The 23,174-nt window shown below is 41.2% G+C and overlaps 2 protein-coding genes across 2 annotated transcripts in view; one reads left to right on the top strand and one right to left on the bottom strand.

Annotated features, from left to right (window-relative positions):
• Nucleotides 1-23,174, top strand: part of LOC120423688 (beclin 1-associated autophagy-related key regulator) — a 148,103-nt gene that overhangs the window by 63,438 nt on the left and 61,491 nt on the right. The gene's annotated exons all lie outside the window — the stretch shown is intronic.
• LOC120423689 (uncharacterized protein DDB_G0271670) lies at nt 4,755-22,856 on the bottom strand. Its single transcript, XM_039587581.2, has 7 exons — nt 21,572-22,856; nt 8,139-8,788; nt 7,675-7,791; nt 6,921-7,217; nt 6,702-6,855; nt 5,893-6,240; nt 4,755-5,831 (listed from the first exon to the last, which is right to left on the bottom strand). The coding sequence occupies exons 2-7, from the start codon at nt 8,157-8,159 to the stop codon at nt 5,371-5,373; spliced, it is 1,398 nt and encodes a 465-aa protein (XP_039443515.1). The 5' UTR covers nt 8,160-8,788; nt 21,572-22,856; the 3' UTR covers nt 4,755-5,370.

The following is a 23,174-nucleotide window of genomic DNA, read 5'->3' as shown; positions in this document are numbered from 1 at the left end:
CCTTCAACAAGTTGTTTAGAATAGTGCCCTACACATGCTGATTCCTTTTGGTAACGATTATCCCATTCCTTGTAAAGTTATGGTAATCGTCATTAATCAATGATTGCCAACTAGGACGTAAATAAATTTTGAAGCACATTTGATTTAGATCAAAATTTCTTTCAGTGGTTTCAAGAAGGCAACAACCGGCACATGCTGATTCCTTTTGGTGCTGAAATTCGTTAAATTGAATTTAATACAGAATATTTTATAGTGATTATTAATTTTCTTCGAAAATGATCAACGGCTTCACCTTAAATTATTTGTTGTTAACAGTGAGATTCATGAAAAACCAATGACAGGGAAAATTCTGGAATAATCTGAAAAACATGCTGCTGGGTCATTCTCCGCCAGTTCACACAGCAGTTGCCCCGATCACTCTTTGATTTGCGAGAAACTTTGTACTATGGGGTAATTTTTGTCCCTGATCCGTGGATCCGAGGACCACATTTCGATATTTCGTGACGGAGGGGCGGTACAGCCCTTTCATATTAGATCAATTTGAAATCTTGTTTTTTCAATAGTTTGCAGCCTGAAATAATGATGATATGGAAATTTGGTGTTAAAAGGACTCTTATAGGACTATCCATAAACCACGTGCACACTTTTTTGGAAATTTCAAAGTTATTTGTCATAGAATGTTACATAAGAATCTCACACTTGACATTAAATAATCCGACACATTTAACGCCACCTTTTGGTGGAATTTTGAATGTTTTGCTTTTTCCCATACATTTTTGTAATTTTTTCGATACAAACTTTAACGATCATCGATTCAACGATCATCGATTGTCAAAGTTACTAAAAGTATCGAGTCTTTTGAAATTTGCTATTTTTTTTGTCAAAATGCGTGTTGACGTTTGAAGTTATTATTTCGTTAAAAATATGCGTTCTAGAAGAAATCACAAAATTGCTACACAGCAAATAATGTAGTAATCCAGCTGCGTGTAAAAGGCCTGGGTGTAAAATAAGTTTTGCATTATTTCATGAAATTCTGTGTAATATTACACCCTGAAATATGTAGCCCATCAGTATGGGAAACCTACTTGACCGAAATGTCAAGCTCACATATACGTTTATCCGTTCCATATTTCATCGGTCTGATGGCCGAGCGGGCTAGGGCGCCAGTCCTTACTGTAGGTGGTGGGTTTGTGTCTCGTTGGTTGCGACTTTTAATTGTTTTTACAAAAATTGTACATGCAGCGTGTAATATTAAGTGTCTTTTTTGACGAAGGTGATGTGCATGCTTTTGCATGCGATTTTTTTGCTGTGTAACATTTCTAAGAAGGCAGAGCTAAAAAAAACATATGATCACAGATTAAACTTTACATAATGGATAAAGGGTATCATTACGTTATTATTATTTTTTAATTGAGGGAATGCCTGTTTATGATTTTTGAATAATATTTAAATATTGATCTATAAAAAAATGTAAAATCGAATTTGCATCAAAAAGTATCACCAGCAGGGATGACACTGGATCTGGCGGTAAGATTTGGAAATACAATTTTATCTAAATTATAACCAAGATTTAGTAAAAATAGTAAATTCACAATTAATTTTCAAAACTTTTTTGAGAAACTTGCTTTATCACTTCCACCTTTGATGGATGCCACCCTTTTATGCAAACGCCACTCTCACACCAACAACGCTCATGTGTGTGTGTGAACGGAAAACTCACTCGCGAGAGTGAGCGACGAACGTCAAATTTATGCGCATGCATTTTCCTGTCGCCGCCGCCACCACCACCAAACAAGCGGTGAGTGCGCCCAACAACTCTCCCACATTTTCCTCCTGACGGCACTCACGCGCCGCCTACTACACGTGGCGACGCTGGTATTGGTGTGGCCGGTGGGCGCCTGGAGGGTGATTTATGCGAAGGGTTGTAATGTCAAAATTTTGATAGGACGGAAAGGATGATTCATACACCGCCTTGTTTGTTGGGGGGCCTGTCACGGTTTGTGTCCGGAGTCAAATGGGTGCTTGCTGGCTTGCTTGCATGAGGTTTTGTTGTCGTCGTTTGTGTTTGGTCAGGCTGAATGATTGATGCGGATGTGTGATCTGTTTTGTTGAAACATTTGCCGTCGTAGTTTGTTGTTCCGTTCTGACCACTTTAATTAGAACAAACATGTAAGAGCACATGCACACACCAGATGTGATCTGTCCAGCAGGGTGGTAATTAGTCATCAGGATGTCGATGACAAAGATATTGGTAGAGTGTTCTACATATTTCATGCAATCAAATTTAGTAGGTTTGTTGAATGTTGGATTAGTTTGCTAATCGCAATGACAATCCCTGATTGTTGATTTATGTGCATTCAAATCAAATCATCATTCAGTATTGAATCTAATGAAATTGCGATTGCGAATAAAAAAAAGTGACCAAAAATTGTTCTGATCATTCTCTTTCAAAAGGTAGCATTACTAGAAAGTCCCAAAAATCACTTTTAGGCTGAATCCCTCTAAAAAAAGTTGAGGAAGGGCTAAACGGGTTTTCTCCAAAAATTGTAGGGAACATTTGTTCAGTTCGCTTATCTTACAAATACAGCGCTTTTCCATGGTTCAAAACATCCTAGATAAACAAACAATACATTTTACCACTTTAAAAATTTCAATAAAACGCTAATTTTCTGGTATTGTTTAATTCTTGTTATTATTGAAATATTTAATATGACTGAAGCGTAGAGCAGAAAAAAAATGCTATTATTTTGTTTCTGTCTACTTGTTTGAAAGTATCATTCTTAACCCTTCAATGCCGCCCTCTCAATTGTGTCTCCGGGTTTTATAGAATTTCAGAATTGTACGAATATCACCAACATTTCGTGACATATGTGTGCTATTTTCTTACACGTCTTATCTTTTTACAACAGACGTGTCACAAGATGGCACACAAGTGATGATTTGTTGAGTATAGGAAAGCGCTCTTTTATTAAGCAACGCAAAAAAAAATTGACACCACCCCCACCCTCCCCATAAAATGATCACGTGGTTTATTAATGCTGTATGGACCGTAACACGGACTTAAACACTCCCCCCCCCCCCCACCAATTTTGAAGAGGGGGGTGACAAAAACTTTTAAAAATATTTGTACCAGCCTTAAATGAACTACAAATTAAATAAACTTATATAAATATATTTCTTTTAATATGACATGATTAGAAAAGCTTGAAAAATTTCCTTGAAAATATCTTCAAAAAACAAGAGGCGAAAACAAATCAAAAGACACCAGTCAATGTAAAATTTTAGATTAGTTTTGAATTTCATGTTTCATATAAAAAAATGTATGCAACAAGTGGCAAAAATTATTATTTTTCAGTACGAGTCGTACATTTATCGGATGAATCTGGATTACATTTTCAAAATGTCTTATGTACATAGGAAACTCTTGTTGTTTTGTTTTGAAAAAGTAATCAAAAAATACGACAAGCACTGGGAAAAACAAGTTTTACAACAAGTTGCTTATAAAATGTTATCAATCCCGAATAAACGCCTTTTGAATGCAAACATCCATGTGTTCAATTAATACACCGTTAAAATTAAAAAAAAATTACTTTTTGATACTAGTGCTGAAAAGTTCAACCTTCACCAAAAAAAACTTTGGCAAAAACATATTCTACAAAATATCTTTAATATATTATACTACTAGGAAAAAAACAGAAATAGATTTTAGAGCAATAATCAAAAAATCGGTGTTCTGTGAAATTGTTTTGATCTGTTCCTGTTTTTACCAAAGTCATTCAAAACATCATGTAAAAAAATGGCTTAATAGCTGTCTTAATTCGTTTCATTTGTCCTGATTGTGGGGCGAGTGTTTGATGAAAAATAATTTGATTTGATTTTTTTTCGAGATTTAAATTCATACATATACGTAGATATCTCAATCTTTTAAAAATATATAAATTCAGATTGGAAATATTTATAGCGCCTAGCATTTTGCAGATCGGTAAACTAAAATTTTAACAGTTTTCCCTACACCTAATTAATTCTAATAAATGCCGAATACAAATTATAATGCTTTAAAACTATTATCGATTATGAGATATTCTACTGCTAATCTATTTCCACAACCAAATCTGATTTTCTAGACCAAAATTTTTTTTTTTTATTTCGGGAATTCCCGGAACAAATTATAAAAAAATCCCGGGATTCGGGATTTCCCGGTTTTGAGAAAATCCCGGGAATTTTGTCCCGGGAATTCCCGGGATGGACGCACTAACTCAAACCATGGGAATTTTTAAACAGCAAAAAAATATATTGCATATCTAACTGATTATTTTAGAATCACGGATTTGATGTTTGTTGTTAAGAGTAGATCTCAAGCAATATATAATAAAAAATATACTCCAAATCAAATAGCTTTCAGTGGTTTAGGAGTAATTCATATTAAAGGGCTACCCCCTACAAAATTATGTTGAAAGCAAACTAGTAAAAATGCGGCTTTTGGATAGTTTTCTACAATAAAAAAAAAACCACAGCTTGCACATCTTTTTTTTTCTTGTACAAGCCAATATAATATGTTTTTCTTTATTTTTGAACTTTGTTTTGTTTTTCATATAAAATAAAACTTTACAAAACTACTCAATATAGTGTGGATTCGCTTCGTCTCCATTATTATCAAATTATTCCAACTGATTTGTAGCATTTTGCCGTCATTTTTTGTTTGTTTCTTTCCAAACCAACATCACGTTTGCAGAAAACTTTTTTTTTATTTCCTCTCCCTCTTTCATTTTATAGTGCCAACATTAGCTTGCAAGTTGCAGGTTCCGAACAAAGCGCACAAGTCACACTTTCATTTATCTAATAAATGTTTTATTTTGTTAAGTTTTGGTTTTAAATGCTTTCCGTTTCTCTGATGCGTCACTAGCTGACACGTGTTTGTGTACGTGTGTGTGCTTACAGTTTTGTGATTTTGTGCTTGCGATATGGTAAAAAAACGAAAAAAAAAAAAACGAAACTATTGGCACTACGCCCCCCGGGGCATGGCCTTCCTCTAACGTGGGATTTCTGCTCCAGCGCCTCTGACGAGACAGGAGAAACCGGGACCGACGTTTTACTTCACCATCCGATAGAAGCTCAGTGGATAAGGCGGGAATCGAACCCGCGTCTCATAGCATCATCGGGATCGGCAGCCGAAGCCGCTACCCCTGCGCCACGAGACCCATGGTAACCCATGGCGATATGGTAAATATAGAGCTAATTTATTTTATTTCAGTTTTCCAGTGTGTGTTTGCGACAAAACATGCTGACATTTTGATTTTTGCAATTTAATTTTTCGGCTTGTTTTTATTATTTGCTAGCAGCAGCGTAGGTTTTGCTATCATTAGTTGCTTGTCATTTTTGTCTGGTTGTGGCTTTTTTGTTGTCGGCCAACTTCGATGGCGTTGACGGCGATGACGATGATGATGAGGGCGCCTTGGCGGGTGATTTGGTGCTGGTGGCGTTGGCGTTTGAGGGAGCGGGAGGAGTGACCCCACTCGGTGGCCTCGAGGGCGCAGTGGAAGAGGAGGAGGAGGAGGTGTTTGATTTGCCAGCGGTCTTGGCGGGCGAGGCAGGCGGTGTTCCGGAGGTTTGATGTACCAGGGTCCGGGTTGAGGCCGACCGTTTTGGGGACGCCTTCGGGGACGATTCCGGCGTGGACCGGGGCGAGGACCTGAGACTGACGCGACGAGCGACTCCGGGGGACGTGGCACTTCCGGAGGGATTATTGGTGCCAAGATAGATGGCTGAGCCGGTATTTTTGGCACTGCCGGCCAAGTCGACCCGGGAGCCGTGGAGGGATGGTGGGGCTGAACCTGCGTGGAGAACAAATTGGAAACTAACAATTGTTTGAATGAGTATTTTTGAAAGACTCACCCGTATACGAGTACAGCCCGGCTGGACTGCTGCGAGGTCTGAAGGTACTGACGATGCTGGCACTGCGCCGCAACTCGGTCAGTTCGCCCATGTCGATTTCTGCGGCGTATTCTCCGGCGGCCCGCGGGTTGTTCCGCTGGGCCGCGTTTTCTCCGCCGTTACCACCACCACCGGTGAGGGCCTTGGAGCACCGCGGTGAGGTCGGACAGGACTGGGCCGCTCCGCTGCTCCGGACCGACAGGTGGGACGAACTCGATGGTGACGTGGACAGGTTGTTGTATTGCTTTTTCGGTGAGGCCGTCGTGCTGGCCTTTCGGCGAAGGCCACGTGACTCCGAGCGGCAGATTCCTAGTAGTAGGCACTAACTGTTTCAGTTTTTGCGACCCCAACTTTCAATTTCATTTTCAGAGGTACTAGGATAAATGAAAGCTAATACACATGAGATGGTGCTAAGTGATTGCATGAATTCTTCATGGGACTCTTTATTACATTTGAGCGTGTGATCAAGCCTTTGAGGGTGAAAATGGCGTTTGAGTATTTTGGAGAAGGTAGCAGTGGTATGAATCTATAATGAACGGAGCTGTAAAAGTGAGAAAAGTAAGAGAAAAAAAGAAGACAAATGGAGCGATGAAAGATAAGCCGAAAATCACAGCTTGCAAAACAATCAATTTGGCTGTTTGGCTGAATGAAATATTTACACATTGAAGGAATGTTGTGAGAACTAGGTATATACAGTAAGCACGATGGGAGGTCGTTTGGTTCGTGTGTTTGTACATTGATGGTTGGTGAACAGCAAACCCCAACCTCACCTGTTGGACAATCCTTGCCAAACTTGCACTGGCCCTCGCAGACACCCTTATTCTCTAACAAGACTTCATATTGGTCTAAAGCTACAAAACATTGCTCTCTATCATTAGATTCCAAAGCTAAGCTGGGAAAGCGTTCTTTGAGGCGTTTTCGTTCCTGAAATGAGCAAAAATAAAACATGTAATTTTCCTTCGAAACCAACATCCCCTAGGCCACCTTACTTCCAACAACTTGCTGTTCTCGAACTCCTGCAGCTGGTTCTGGAAGCCCAGGTTCGGGTTGGCGATGGCGCGCCCCGTCCGCACCACCTTGAGCGCCTCCTTCCAGGAGAGGGGCGTGACGGACATGATGTAGGCCACCGCCACCGTCACCGAGCGGGACATTCCGGCCAGGCAGTGAATCAGCACGCAGCCGCCCTTGAGCCGGGCCGCGTGGATAAAGTCGTTGCACACGGAAAAGTACTGCGACAGGTTCTGGTCGGGCGTGTCGGCGGCCATCACGCACAGGTAGTGCTTGTCCTGGGAATGATTGAGGAATTGCATTTTCATGAAAAACCATGCGTCTCCACTTTCCAGCTATTGAAAGGATATGTGATGGAGCCGCATGGTTCCCCATCATTCAATATTTGAATTACATACTTTCATATAAGCTGTATAACATTTCTTCTTTAAAGAAGCCAACATTTTGTCTTTTTTCAATCAGTTTTTAGAGTGTTATGAAATCGCCGTGAAATTCAGATGATTTGTGATAGACATGCCGTGAAATTGGAAAAAAATTGCCGGCAAAAATTATTAGCCCCAATTATCAGATATGGATTATCAGGGCATCAACTCTGAAAACTTGACTGCTTTTATTTTGCGATCTATTCTTAAGAAAGATAAAATTATTATCAAAGGGTGTTAAACAAGTAAAGTTGCTCAGCTTCTTTCTCTACTTTTTTCCAATCTCAAAATTTAATTGGCTATGTCAACTCACCGGGTGAAACCGCCTCGGGCTGTCATGGATCGAGACGATGTGCGTGATTTGGTAGCGTTCCAACTGTTGATAGTCCTTCGAGTCCCGGTAGTTGCCCACGTACAGCCCCGGCATCACCTGCACAGCTCGCCACAAGACAAGAACAACGACAGCACGAAAAACAGAAAAATTAGTTTACCTTCAACCACGGTGTACGGACAGCTTTGTGCCAGCGCCATCATATCGGTCTTCAATTCAATTAGTGGGTTTGCTCGTTGAATCGGAAAATTCTCGAGGAGCGTTTCCGAAGGGTCTATTTGATTCGGTTTTTAGAGCCCGACGGATCGGCACTCGAGGGTTGAAAGCCTCAATTATCGTATCGTTTGCAAACCAGCACCGAATTGAATCTCTCTAGAGGATAGCTTCAATAGTTAGGAAAAAAATCCAACCCACTCATCCTTGACAAGCAATAACGAGTTCATTACCTTGTTCATTCCATTACCCATGGTTGATGGTCGTCCTTTGTGTTATCTGCTACTGCTATGTTTCTAGTGTGTTTTTTTTTTGTTCTGCTTCTGCTTCTATCTTTCTACTCTCGATATCACAGATGGGAAGCGATGGCACCCGAACGTGTGATGATTATGTATGCTTCTTTCCAATTTTGCCTTCCCGAGGCATCCAACAAACGCGTAAACGCGAACAAACATCAACAGCATCAACATCAACAACAATGACAACAACAATAACAACAACTTGCATTATTATTGTACACGAGCAGCCCGCAGAGGATGTGTCTGGGAACAAACATGATGCTGGCTCCTCCGGTTGTGCTGGCGTCTCGCACCCCACTCCGTCCTTGGGCAGCTTCCGGCGACGACCACGATTGCGATGACGCTGCTGGTGACAGCCTCTTCTCTGCTATTGCTCATTTATTCTGCCACTTGTGCCTTCGCCGACCCGCGACCTCGAACGTGTTTAGTTCTTTCTTCTATTGATTTTGATTAATATAAAGTCGTTGACTCAGATGCTTTTATTGTTTTTCACTTCCGCCAATCACTGCCTTTTGTTGAGCTGGCGTCGATGAACAGTAGCACAAGGAAAGCGGAAGTGATGAAGATTTCTGATTTCATCCGATCTAAATTTAGCCACAGACAAAGAAAGAGAAAATAACAAGAAAGAAAATCCCATATAACATGATAGTGCTTCTTCCATCAATCCTTGGATATTGGTTCAGTCATGCTGTCGGATTGTCGCCATAAATACTGCTCGACGGTAGCTCGACAGCACGGACAAAGATTTAATCTAAGTAGACATTGCGCTGTAAACAGACCGCGCGGCGCCCAGTATTGGCGGCACGCGTGGTGTAGTAGGCTGCCTGATTGTATGCGGGTAACCAAAGTTTAAACAGTAAATTTCGATGTAAACCAACCACTAATTTTACTTGAGTCAATTTACGCAAACAATGTCACTTGAAATGACTCTCTCTGGTCGGCGTTTTGCTAGGATACACAGCTAAAAAATTAGTAATCCAGCTGCGTGTAAAAGGCCTGGGTGCAAAATAAATATTGCTTTATTTTATGCAATTTTATGTAATTTTACACCCTGAAATATGTAGCCCATCAGTATGGGAAACCTACTTGACCGAAATGTCAAGCCCATATATGCGTTTATCCATTCGGCTTTATATCGGTCTGATGGCCGAGTGGGCTAAGGCGCCAGTCCTTACTGTTGGTGCTGGGTTTGAATCCCGTCGGTTGCAACTTTTTTTTGTGCTTGCGAAAATTGTACATGCAGTGTGTAATATTAAGTGTTTATTTTGACGAAGGTGATGTGCATGCTTTTGCATGCGATTTTACCATCGGATTTTTTGCTGTGTAGGACATGTCCAAGCAATCTCTCCATTTGATAGCATCTGTCCGTCGTAATCGTTTGATGGACCATGCAATGTTAACGTTATGTCTTGCTTATTTGATCAGCTTCTCGTTGCCTTCTATGTGAGTGTAGTTACAGTACATACGTGTAAGCTTCCAATCGTATAGCACGGGACGCTTTAGTTATAAAATACAGTTAATTCTCTTGTTCTTCAAACAACCTTTAAGGAGTTTTATTGTTCAATCAGGAACATAAATTTTAGCATGTCAAAAACCTCAATTCATATTATTTGTGGAATTTTACCGTCAAAACGTCATGACTGTGTTATAGGTAATTATAAAAATCTTAAACAAACAGGGAACCCCTCACCAAAATTTTAAACAGTTTTGTGAATTTCTTCGGGATACGAGGTCGCTTTCTTACGGTATGAGCTCATAGTTCGTATAAAGCAAAAAAATCATTTTTGCACAACACATACAACTTCACATGGTTCGGACTTAGGGCAGTGCTCAATACGGAGACTTTTGACGTTTAGCTCTTTAAAAAATCGATTTTAGTAATTGATTTTTGTATTTTTTTAGAAGAGTTGCTCTATCCTGCATTTTTCGTGAGTCTTTTTGTAACATCTTTGGCATTTTTAACGACATTTTTAACGAGAAAAAATCGGGGAGCGGCCTTGGCTGACTGGTCCCATCTGCTCCCAAACGAGAAAGTATAGGAAATATAAATCTTGAAACTCTGAACATGAACGAAAAATCAAAGTCGCTCGAGGCAGGGTTCGATCCCCGGTCCTTTGGATTGGTAAGCAAAAATGCTAACCACTAGGCCATCGCGACTTGGTGAGCTATGACTGGAATTAGAAATACTGTTACTATCAACTATATACGCGCTGGGTCCTTGTCCATTTGACAAGGGTTCGGAAGTTCTAAATAACGTTTGAATCCGTTTGGTCCAAACGTTCTTCAGGGCGGGGCTTGTCGATAAAGCTGAAGTACCTCGCGCTCGGCTAGCCAGCGTAGAAATGGGCCACCGAAGCTCGGCAGAGCTAACACCTCCCAAATGCCTATGCGAGTTATTTGCATGTATAGAATGTAAGATATGAAAATACATGGAAACAACTCAATTTGTAAGAAGCGACCGCGTGGTCCCGTTTGGTTGGTTGCACACACACACACACACACACACACACACACACACACACACATTTTTAACGAGAAAAAAAATCGTGTTTAAAATTTGACTTTTAAACTTAAAAATCAAAAATCTCATAAAAGTGGCTTGTTTTTTTTTCTTTCAGTGTATTTTTTTCGGAAATCCCGTCAAATTTCCTACAAGTTTGTCTCTGACCACTTTTTGATACGACGCAACGGTTTCGAGATAAAGGGATATTTAAATTACGAAATGCAATTAAAGCACTCACGCCCTCCTCAAATGTCATTATCGAGTGAAACTGGCTCGATAAACACAAAAATGACTAACATAAGTGTGGGATAGCATATCTACAAAGTTTCTTTGAAATCGGAGAGAGTCCGGTACAACCGTTTCCGTATTTGACATGGAATTGCTCCTCAATTAATACGCCAATTTTGTTCAAAAAAAATATGGAACTGCACAGTGGAGCTCAACCCCTGCTAATCCCATGAAAATAATCACGGAAAATACTCTTAAATCTGGACCAAAAAGTCGAAGATTTTTCAATTTTGCAAGCAGTTAAAAATTCAGACAGTTCGATTGATGATGGTCACATCAATTTTGCCTCTTTGCCTTTTTTATTCTGAATCCTGACAAATAGTTTGGTGATGATGATGGTGATGGTAAACTATGTAAAATAATCCATTTTGTACAATTTTTATCAAAAATTTCAAAATATTTTCAGGTACAAATCATGCAAAATGAACGCTTTCTGGGCTCTTCGATGGATCACCACCACTCATTCATTACATCACCAATCAATTTGTCAGATTTTTTCGTAATGATAACTATTTTTAAAATTACTATTTTTAAATTACTGGTGGAAAATGGTGGAAATACATTATACACCAATCCAAATGTTTTGCAATCATAAGTTTTCAAAAAATCGGAAAAAGCTTTTTGCTATACTCTACATTTGAATTCCACTCAAGGGTACACAGCAACCAAAAAAATTGTTGTCTTCTTAATACAAAATTGTTGAACTTACGGACCGAATCCTAAACTAATTTGATTATAAAAATTAAAAAAATGCTGTAAATCTCTATGGAAATTGTAGCGAAAAATCAAATCGATAGTTCGTCAGCTGTGTGCTATCTTGTGACATAGACCATTTTGGTCGAACATTAGTTAATGATGACGTTTTGCTATACTTAACAAACACTACAAGATGCTTTAACCCGATCTTGGAAACTCGCTTCCGTTTCCCGGATATCGCAATACACACTTGTGACATAGACCAATTTATCATCAAAATGATTGTGCACACTTGTGACACGTCATACATGTTGTTGGAAAATGTGGAAAAATTGTCTTGTTTTTCACAAATTTATATCCACACATACTTTTTAAAGGCAATGCAACCTTCTATTTATAAAAAATATACTGATTAAGTCGATTAAACCATTGATTTGAGCTTATTTTAGTTTGTATGGGAATCTGTGCACACTTGTGACACGTAGTTAAATTTTACTTTCGAAACAGACTTGTGACAAGTGCTTTTCAGATTTTTGATTACATTATTTACTGTATCTTTTAATTGGTGTAACCAAATTAGTTGAAACTTGGAGCGTTTGTTGCGATAGTATACGAACCGATTGCTTCAAAAAGTTTGGCTCTATCATTCACAGTTTTGAAATTATTTACCAACAAACTTTAAAAATCGATTTTCTCGAAAAGTACTAAATGGTCGTTGTCACAAGATAGCACACAACTGACGAGTTGAATAAAATTTGAGTTAAGGAGGTATGAGACTATGACAAACAAACAAACTCGCTTTTATGGGTTGAGTCCCATCGGGCTTTACATTTTTCAGGGGGTTCCTTGGCCAAAATAATTAGAACCGTATTTTTTGTTTGGCCATTAGGGTGACCTATACCTAGGGTGGTCCCAAAAGCGGCAATTTTCGACAATTTTCGCAAAAACCACACAATCTTAACTCCGCACCATTTTAACCGATTTCAGCTGTCTGGACGCAAATGAAAGGCGATTGGTCAGATAAAAAAGTCCAGCCTAACATTTGAAAAGGTCGTATGAAACTTTAAAATACCGTTTTGTCGGTGTCTGGACCATATAGCCTATTTTTGCAAAAAAAAATCGACTCTTTGGACAATGTTACGTAACATACTCAAAAATGGGAGGATGATCTGAGATATGATTTTTGACAAAGGACTTTGTCTTAAAGCTCTATCTGCGGTGTCAATGCAAAATTTTTCGAAAATGTAGCGTTACCGTCGCATGCCCTCGGCGTGACATTCTGTTTCTGTTGCGTGGATGCCGTGCCAACTATTTAAGCCAGGGGTGCTCAAAGTTTTTGGAGGCCGGGCCAAATTTGAAGCTCAAATGAGCTTGCGGGCCAAATAAGATATTTAAAAAAAATAAATTATGTTATTTTAATTTATAAGGCTAGAAAATACATCTATCAGCTGAAGTTTTTTTTTTTGTTTTTTTTTTCAAAGTTTTCGTTAATTAAAAATAATAGAAAACATAATATGGCTGTTTTCTATAGGTATTGTTGATTATATTGTTTTAGGTATCTGAAAAAATGTTTTTATCTAAATTCACTTGTGTTCTCTATACAATTTTAAAGTTTTTTTTTTTATATTTTGAAAATGGCGAAAGGTAATCTGCCTAATTTATGTAACGGCTCAAATTTATCTCTAAATTAAATGTGACTAATAAAAAATTGCATGAAAGCCAGAATTTCAACATTTCATCGAAAAAAATGTTAGAAAATGTTTTAAACAACCGTAAAGCAACCATGCAATCATTATTTTCGAAAAATGTAAGATTCGACAAGAAACATTTCAGCGAAAAAGCATTTATTCATCGAAAATTCACAAAAATGTTTTTTTTTTTGTATACCAGAACAAGCTCAAAATGATTCTAAACGCAGAGGAATGCATTTTTAATTGATTTCAGCTGATTGCACTTAAATTTCTAGGTATATTTTGAAATTTTTTTGAAATAGTATTTTTGCCCGTGATTTTTTGAGTCAATTTTTAATAATTGGCGAGGGGATGGTTGTCGAAAAAAGATTTGTAAAATACTTGCAACAGCCATATTTCTTCCGATTTCATAATATAGTTTGCCTAAATCCTGAAAGCCTGAATTTCTAAAAATGTTTGACGAATATTTACTACTTTCACTTTTATCACACATTATCAACAAAAAGTAAAAAAGATCAGCAAAAGTTTAAAACAAGGGTCCTGATTACTCAAAATCAACCACTCTATTCGCGAGCACAAATAGCAGGCGACGCGATACTGCCCTGACGAATTCCTACCGTTTGTCACTTTCACACCATTTGCTCCCGAACACTCTCTCTTCTACTCTCCTTCTCTCTCTCTCTGATCGGCTCAGTCTCCGAACGGCTCAGGCAGGCCGAACGTCACCGATCACTCTGACTGAAAATATTTTTTCTCTGATGCGCTGCGTTATACTCATTGATTTGGGTTGCCTAAAATCAATATTATCAATCAAATTGTGCATTTATTTTGATTTCATAACATTATTGACACCATTCAAAGACACTTCCACCAAGAAAAATTCAAATTGATTTCAAACTGAGGGCGTGAAGACAAAAAGACTGCCGCGCTGGCATTTTGTGAGAATGGCTCTTTGCTGAGCATGTTAGTGTGTGAGTGTCGTCGAGCGGCGGAGTAGGCAAATATTTTCACAATGTATTTGTTTGCTGAGTTAACAGTTCGGGCCACTCGCTGGATGGATGCGAGTCTCATTCGCTCATGAATGCTAGCGGGTTGGAATATGTGACGAATGGATAGGCGATGAGTGAGTGGTTTCCGTTCATTGAACCGAAAATCAGAACCCTTGGTTTAAAATACCTTAATTTTGAAAAAGTATAAAATCACTTTACAAGTGATCAACGGGCCATTTTACATGATTATTCAAAACTGGTCCGCGGGCCACAAAAAATCACCTCGCGGGCCACGTTTGGCCCGCGGGCCATACTTTGGTCACCCCTGATTTAAGCTAAAAGTTAGCCTCTGGAGGATTTAGTGTCCATCAGACTTTCATCAAAGACAGACCTTACGTTGGGATTTTTATTGCTCACACACACACGCACACGTTGAAAGAAACAGGTGGTGAACGAACATGAGAGGAGGTCCAAGAAGTTATTGAAGGTTGCCAGAGCGGTCACCGGAATACCGAAATGATTGGAAACAAATTGGTAGAGTATCGGCCACACCCGGAGTGGCCATTGCCCTGAGGGAAGGTTCTCCCGGAAGGACATTTACGGAACCATAAAGATTTGGGCAACATGGGTATCAAAATTCATGGTTTTTGATACTGGTAATGAAAATGGCCATTTTGACAGGATTGGCCACACCCGGAGTGGCCATTGCCCTGAGGGAAGGTTCTCCCGGGAGGACATTTACGGAACCATACAGATTTGGGCAATATGGGTATCAAAATTCATGGTTTTTGATACTGGTAATGAAAATGGCCATTTTGACAGAATTGGCCACACCCGGAGTGGCCATTGCCCTGAGGGAAGGTTCTCCCGGAAGGACATTTACGGAACCATACAGATTTGGGCAATATGGGTATCAAAATTCATGGTTTTTGATACTGGTAATGAAAATGGCCATTTTGACAGGATTGGCCACACCCGGAGTGGCCATTGCCCTGAGGAAAGGTTCTCCCGGGAGGAAATTTACGGAACCATACAGATTTGGGCAATATGGGTATCAAAATTCATGGTTTTTAATACTGGTAATGAAAATGGCCATTTTGACAGGATTGGCCACACCCGGAGTGGCCATTGCCCTGAGGGAAGGTTCTCCCGGGAGGACATTTACGGAACCATACAGATTTGGGCAATATGGGTATCAAAATTCATGGTTTTTGATACTGGTAATGAAAATGGCCATTTTGACAGGATTGGCCACACCCGGAGTGGCCATTGCCCTGATGGAAGGTTCTCCCGAGAGGACATTTACGGAACCATACAGATTTGAGCAATATGGGTATCAAAATTCATGGTTTTTGATACTGGTAATGAAAATGGCCATTTTGACAGGATTGGCCACACCCGGAGTGGCCATTGCCCTGAGGGAAGGTTCTCCCGGGAGGACATTTACGGAACCATACAGATTTGGGCAATATGGGTATCAAAATTCATGGTTTTTGATACTGGTAATGAAAATGGCCATTTTGACAGAATTGGCCACACCCGGAGTGGCCATTGCCCTGAGGGAAGGTTCTCCCGGAAGGACATTTACGGAACCATACAGATTTGGGCAATATGGGTATCTAAATTGTGGGTCTCGTGGCGCAGGGGTAGCGGCTTCGGCTGCCGATCCCGATGATGCTATGAGACGCGGGTTCGATTCCCGCCTTATCCACTGAGCTTCTATCGGATGGTGAAGTAAAACGTCGGTCCCGGTTTCTCCTGTCTCGTCAGAGGCGCTGGAGCAGAAATCCCACGTTAGAGGAAGGCCATGCCCCGGGGGGCGTAGTGCCAATAGTTTCGTTTTCGGGTATCAAAATTCATGGTTTTTGATACTGGTAATGAAAATGGCAATTTTGACAGGATTGGCAACACCCGGAGTGGCCATTGCCCTAAGGGAAGGTTCTCCCGGAAGGACATTTACGGAACCATACAGATTTGGCAATATGGGTATCAAAATTCATGGTTTTTGATACTGGTAATGAAAATGGCCATTTTGACAGGATTGGCCACACCTGAAGTGATTGTACGGTAGGAACTACTTCAGAACCTTCCCCCAGGGCAATGGCCACTCTGGGTGTGGCCAATTCTGTAAAAATGGCCATTTTCAAAATTTCATTTCCTGTTTCAATTTGTATGGTTCCGTAAATGTCCTCCCGAGAGAACCTTCCCTCAGGGCAATGGCCACTCCGGGTGTGGCCAATATCCTACCAATTTGGTCCAAACTCCATTGCCCCAAATCATTCTGGTTTTCGGGTGACCGTCCTAACAATCTTCATTAGAACAGAATTCCTCCCAAGTTGGTGCACAACCTGTGTCTATCAATGTGTGGATGTGTGTGTCTGAGCAATAAAATTACCACCGTGGATCCGTCTTTGACGAAACCTCGATAGGCACTGAAATTGGTCAGAGGCTATCTGTTAACTTATATAGTTTGCATGAAATGTGGCAACAGTGGTGCAACATTCTCGCGTGACTGTTCCAAGAAAGCAGGAGAAGAGGCAAAATTTGCGCCATGTTGCCGCATTTCATGCGAACTATATAAGCTAACAGATAGCCTCTGACCAATTTCAGTGCCTACCGAGGTTTCGTCAAAGACGGATCCACGGTGTTTATTGTATTGCTCAAACACACACATGCATACATTGAAAGTCACAGGTTTTGCACCAACTTGGGAGGAATTCTGTAAAAATGAAGATTGTTAGGACGGTCACCGAGAAACCAGAATGATTTGGGGCAATGGGGTTGGGACCATACTGGTAGTATATTCGCCACAGCCTGGAGCGGCCAGTACACTGGGGAAGGTTCCACTTTAACGAACCATTTGACTTGAGGCAATATGGGTATCAAAATTCATGGTTTTTGATACTGGACATGACATTTTTCAAATGGCATCAAATTCATAACATTTTAATTATAACATAAAACTAAATTAAGTTGCTATTTCATTTCATTTTAATACAAGTGATTGAACGCTGGCTAAATTTAAAACCGATTAAATGGCCCAGCTCACACAGGTCATCCTTCAATGATCAAAGTATTCGTCGCTCACTTCGTAGCTGGGGAACCACGGGAATGATGGTCGCGAGCCGGACAATGCTGCCGAACGTTTGCATGAAGTAGGACACGACCTGCAAGTTGGGCTGCATTTTCAGGGCCACTGCTTCCGATGCTCATTCTCCACCGTCCATACCGCGCAATCTTGATCGGCGTTTTGGTGCACTCCTGGGACGTGTAGACCAACGAATTCTCCACCGGTATCTGCATCAGTTCCAGGCAGTACATTAGGCCACGAATCTCCAATGGCAGAGAGATGGATGTATCGTTGCTGAATTCCACATCCGGTAACGGAGACTAGGGGGATTGTCGGTGTTAACCGTTTACGCGACTGGCGACATTGTTGAATCTCCCAGTGGTGGCTCAGGTTTCAGCTCAAGGGCAGCGTAATCGAATTGCAGTGCTGGCTCGTTTTCTCCGGCTAACCCCCTACGATGTTCAACACCCGGTCGTCGGCCTCTTCGTCTTCAGTGGCCCTGGCCAAGTCGTTGACATCCTCGCCAAGCCAAACGTCCATGTAGTGCTTCTTGTTTTCGTCGCTGTCGGGTAGATAAGCGAGGTTGAATTCTATTTGTTGGGACCGCTCAGGTTGGATTCTTCACCTGCGGAAAATGTGGAAGATCAACTGCGGCTCGTGGAACTTCAACTGCTTCTACCGCAGGCGGTGAATCTGGCCATTTCAATTGAAGAAGTGTTAATCCAGTGACCTCAGCAAAGACACATGCTTATTCCTCGGTTCGTAGGAAGGTGTGGCCAATCGGGTCAAAATGACCATTTTCATTACCAGTATCAAAAACCATAAATTTTGATACCCATATTGCCCAAATCTGTATGGTTCCGTAAATTTCCTCCCGGGAGAACCTTCCCTCAGGGCAATGGCCACTCCGGGTGTGGCCAATCCTGTCAAATGGCCATTTTCATTACCAGTATCAAAAACCATAAATTTTGATACCCATATTGCCCAAATCTGTATGGTTCCGTAAATTTCCTCCCGGGAGAACCTTCCCTCAGGGCAATGGCCACTCCGGGTGTGGCCAATCCTGTCAAATGGCCATTTTCATTACCAGTATCAAAAACCATAAATTTTGATACCCATATTGCCCAAATCTGTATGGTTCCGTAAATGTCCTTCCGGGAGAACCTTCCCTCAGGGCAATGGCCACTCCGGGTGTGGCCAATCCTGTCAAAATGGCCATTTTCATTACCAGTATCAAAAACCATAAATTTTGATACCCATATTGCCCAAATCTGTATGGTTCCGTAAATTTCCTCCCGGGAGAACCTTCCCTCAGGGCAATGGCCACTCCGGGTGTGGCCAATCCTGTCAAAATGGCCATTTTCATTACCAGTATCAAAAACCATGAATTTTGATACCCATATTGCCCAAATCTGTATGGTTCCGTAAATTTCCTCCCGGGAGAACCTTCCCTCAGGGCAATGGCCACTCCGGGTGTGGCCAATATCCTAAAAGTTTAGTCCCAACACCATTGCCCCAAATCATTCTGGTTTTCGGGTGACCGTTCTATCTTCATTAGAACAGAATTCCTCCCAAGTTGGTGCACAACCTGTGTCTATCAATGTGTGGATGTGTGTGTCTGAGCAATAAAATTACCACCGTGGATCCGTCTTTGACGAAACCTCGTAAGGTACTGAAATTTTCTAAGGCTATCTGTTAGCTTAAATAGTTCGCATGAAATGTGGCAACATGGTGCAAATTTTGCCTTGTCTCTTGCTTTCGTGGAACTGTCACGCGAGAATGTTGCACCATGGTTGCCACATTTCATGCGAACTATTTAAGCTAACAGATAGCCTTAGAAAATTTCAGTACCTTACGAGGTTTCGTCAAAGACGGATCCACGGTGGTAATTTTATTGCTCAGACACACACATCCACACATTGATAGACACAGGTTGTGCACCAACTTGGGAGGAATTCTGTTCTAATGAAGATAGAACGGTCCCCCGAAAACCAGAATGATTTGGGGCAATGGTGTTGGGACTAAACTTTTAGGATATTGGCCACACCCGGAGTGGCCATTGCCCTGAGGGAAGGTTCTCCCGGGAGGAAATTTACGGAACCATACAGATTTGGGCAATATGGGTATCAAAATTCATGGTTTTTGATACTGGTAATGAAAATGGCCATTTTGACAGGATTGGCCACACCCGGAGTGGCCATTACCCTGAGGGAAGGTTCTCCCGGAAGGACATTTACGGAACCATACAGATTTGGGCGATATGATTATCAAAATTTATGGTTTTTGATACTGGTAATGAAAATGGCCATTTTGACAGGATTGGCCACACCCGGAGTGGCCATTACCCTGAGGGAAGGTTCTCCCGGAAGGACATTTACGGAACCATACAGATTTGGGCGATATGGGTATCAAAATTTATGGTTTTTGATACTGGTAATGAAAATGGCCATTTGACAGGATTGGCCACACCCGGAGTGGCCATTGCCCTGAGGGAAGGTTCTCCCGGGAGGACATTTACGGAACCATACAGATTTGGGCAATATGGGTATCAAAATTCATGGTTTTTGATACTGGTAATGAAAATGGCCATTTTGACAGGATTGGCCACACCCGGAGTGGCCATTACCCTGAGGGAAGGTTCTCCCGGAAGGACATTTACGGAACCATACAGATTTGGGCGATATGATTATCAAAATTTATGGTTTTTGATACTGGTAATGAAAATGGCCATTTTGACAGGATTGGCCACACCCAGAGTGGCCATTGCCCTGAGGGAAGGTTCTCCCGGGAGGACATTTACGGAACCATACAGATTTGGGCAATATGGGTATCAAAATTCATGGTTTTTGATACTGGTAATGAAAATGGCCATTTTGACAGGATTGGCCACACCCGGAGTGGCCATTGCCCTGAGGGAAGGTTCTCCCGGGAGGACATTTACGGAACCATACAAATTGGGGCAATATGGGTATCAAAATGCATGGTTTTTTAAACTGGTAATGAAAATGATCATTTTGACAGGATTGGCCACACCCGGAGTGGCCATTGCCCAGGGGGAAGGTTATCCCGGGAGGACATTTACGGAACCACACAAATTGGGGCAATATGGGTATCAAAATTCATGGTTTTTGATACTGGTAATGAAAATGGACATTGTGACAGGATTGGCCACACCCGGAGTGGCCATTGCCCTGAGGGAAGGTTCTCCCTAGTTTTCCGAAACATACTTGTTTTGGCAATATTTTCGTTTTTTGGCAATTTGTTTCCACAGAGGTGCCAATTATTGAAAATATTAAATTAGAATTAATTATTAAAGATTAAATAAATTGGCGAAGAATTTAAAAATATAAATAAAAATGGATTTACTTTTTAGAGTTTTGTACAAAGTTCTTTGTCATATTGGTCATGTAGAACATAACCACCTGCACCTTTTTTTAAATAAAAACTCTTTTTTTCGGCGCGCAGCTCGCAAAACGGGAAAATGACACAAACAAGAAAACAACATCTTTTTTCACTTAAACTATCATAACTTTAAAATTTTTAGCAATGGCCTACACTTTTTTGTGTACCTAAAGTTGCATTCTTCAATTACGAAAATGGTAGTGACATTGGTTGTCTCTTTCAGAAATATTCTGATTTTTATGGGTTGAGTACTATTCTCAAAGTTGGAATCGAATTTAAAAAAATCTCTAAGGCCCCAAAGTGAAGTAGAAAAAAAGCTTCTTCACAACGTTCTGTCAATCGTTGTATTATCGTTCAAATCAACGTAGGCTCTGTAAACTATCTACGTCATCGTTGGCGTTTGTTGAACGAATAATAACCCAGGTATTTTTCGTATCATAGCATAACCTGATTATTGGTTTGACAAACATGCAAGCCAATTTTAAACATGAGCCGTGAAAAGTTTTCAGTGACCATGTGTAAAAAAAACTCAATTTAAATTGATAGACCTGCGTTATCCATAACAAATCATATGTCCGATCAGAAATTTCAATTAGAAAACCCCAAACATCCGACAGCATTGAACTGATGAAACCATAAAAGAAAACAAACCATCAAACAAAATATTGGATATCAACATTTCCCGTTTAATAAACCCCCCCTCCTCCAGTGTGACATGCTGTGCTTACCGATCCAAACGGGTGCGGTCCCGATGAAAAACACCAAAAAGCAGAACAATAACAACCCGTCGCCTCCTGCGTTCAGTAATTTGCATTTATCTTTTCGACCTCCTCCCCCTGTTGAAGCTTTTACTGATGTTTCCTGTGAGACAACCCCACGCCGCCGCCGACGCCGCCTACTACTCCGATGACGATGACGATTGTGAGGACGCTTGCTACAACAAGCTGTCAGCTGTCGGGCCCCAATCACAGAGACACAAGTACATACACACTGCTAGTGGTCGCCCCCCAGCGCCGACACCCGCCTACTACTGCTACTTGCTCTTCTGTTTCTGTTCCGGCGCTCAGGGGCTCTCCTCCAGCAGCTTCAGCTTTGGCTGGTGATCGGTTATATAATCACACTTTGCCTTGCAAAAGAGCCAGCGACGACGACGACAACAACAACAAGCACACGGACAAGGTCCTGGCTTTCGCTTTCTCGTGTGCTCTTGTTTATTTGGAAGTCCTTCCCCCCTGGTCAGCCCTTTTACCCCGCCGCCAACTCAGATTGGTAATCGATCTCTCGAGCCAACCCAGCGAACAGAGCTTATCACTTTGTAGGAGGAGGACCCTCCCACCTTTGCTGCTGTTTAGCTGTTTAGTTCTGGTTATAGTTTGCTGACTTTGGGAGCAAAGGCCAACTGACGCACATCCACCGGAGCAGATAAGTCACGATTCACCCACCGTAATCGTCTCGTTCGCTGGTTCGTGTTCATGCAAAGCAAATTTTATCACTTTGCACCACACATTGCTTTGCTTCCCTTTCCGCAGGATCCTTTCTTCCACCCTCTAATGAATGTGGCCACAATTATGTTTGCAAAAATTACCACAAAAGCTCTGCTTTTTTGTTCAGTGTATGAAAAAGTATTTCCTCTGGGAAGCCAAAAAATGTTCGTATCACAATTGATTGATTTCGCATTCGTTCTTTCTTCTAATCAAACTGGGATAACACATTGATAGCGCGTGGCGTGACAACTTGAAGCGAAAAAAGCACTACTAGCACACGGAGAAATTTGCTCAAAAATTGCAACTTTTCACACTTAGAAGCTGGTTAGAAAACTAAAACACTTATTCTTCAGTCAACTTTGTAGAAAAAGGAGTAGTTTGCTTGTTAGAAAAAGGGTGTATGAATGTGTGTGTGTGTGAATTTGGTTTCCTTTTTCCTAGCTTGTGGTTGGTGCGAATCGGTTTTTTCTTCTATTATTGCAGCAGCAGTTTTGTTTCAGTTCAGTCAGTGAGAATGGAGCGGAGAAGACTGAACGCAAGTCTGGGTCTGGGTCTGAACCTGGGAGCACCTCGTGCGAACGGTCGTCATCGGAAAAATCGCCGCTTTTCCTTTATTTTTCCACGAAGCGAAGCCAGGCTCGACCACGTTGTTGGTCCTTGTCGGAGAGAGCACACAGAAAGAGTGAGAGTGAGAGCAAAGTTGCTCTTCGCGCTACGATTTAAACGTAGCAGGCCGGTTACCTCTCGAAGCCGGAGCCGAAGAGCTTGTCGGAGAGGGAGAACGCAGGTTGCTGTGATGGTTGGAAAATCGCGTCTCCATTGGAAACTGCTGCACCGCGCTCTTGAG

Source organism: Culex pipiens, chromosome 2, assembly GCF_016801865.2.
Source record: "Culex pipiens pallens isolate TS chromosome 2, TS_CPP_V2, whole genome shotgun sequence".
Classification (NCBI taxonomy): Eukaryota; Metazoa; Arthropoda; class Insecta; order Diptera; family Culicidae; genus Culex; species Culex pipiens.
Note: the sequence above shows the minus strand (reverse complement) of the source record. Positions and strands in the feature narration are given on the sequence as shown.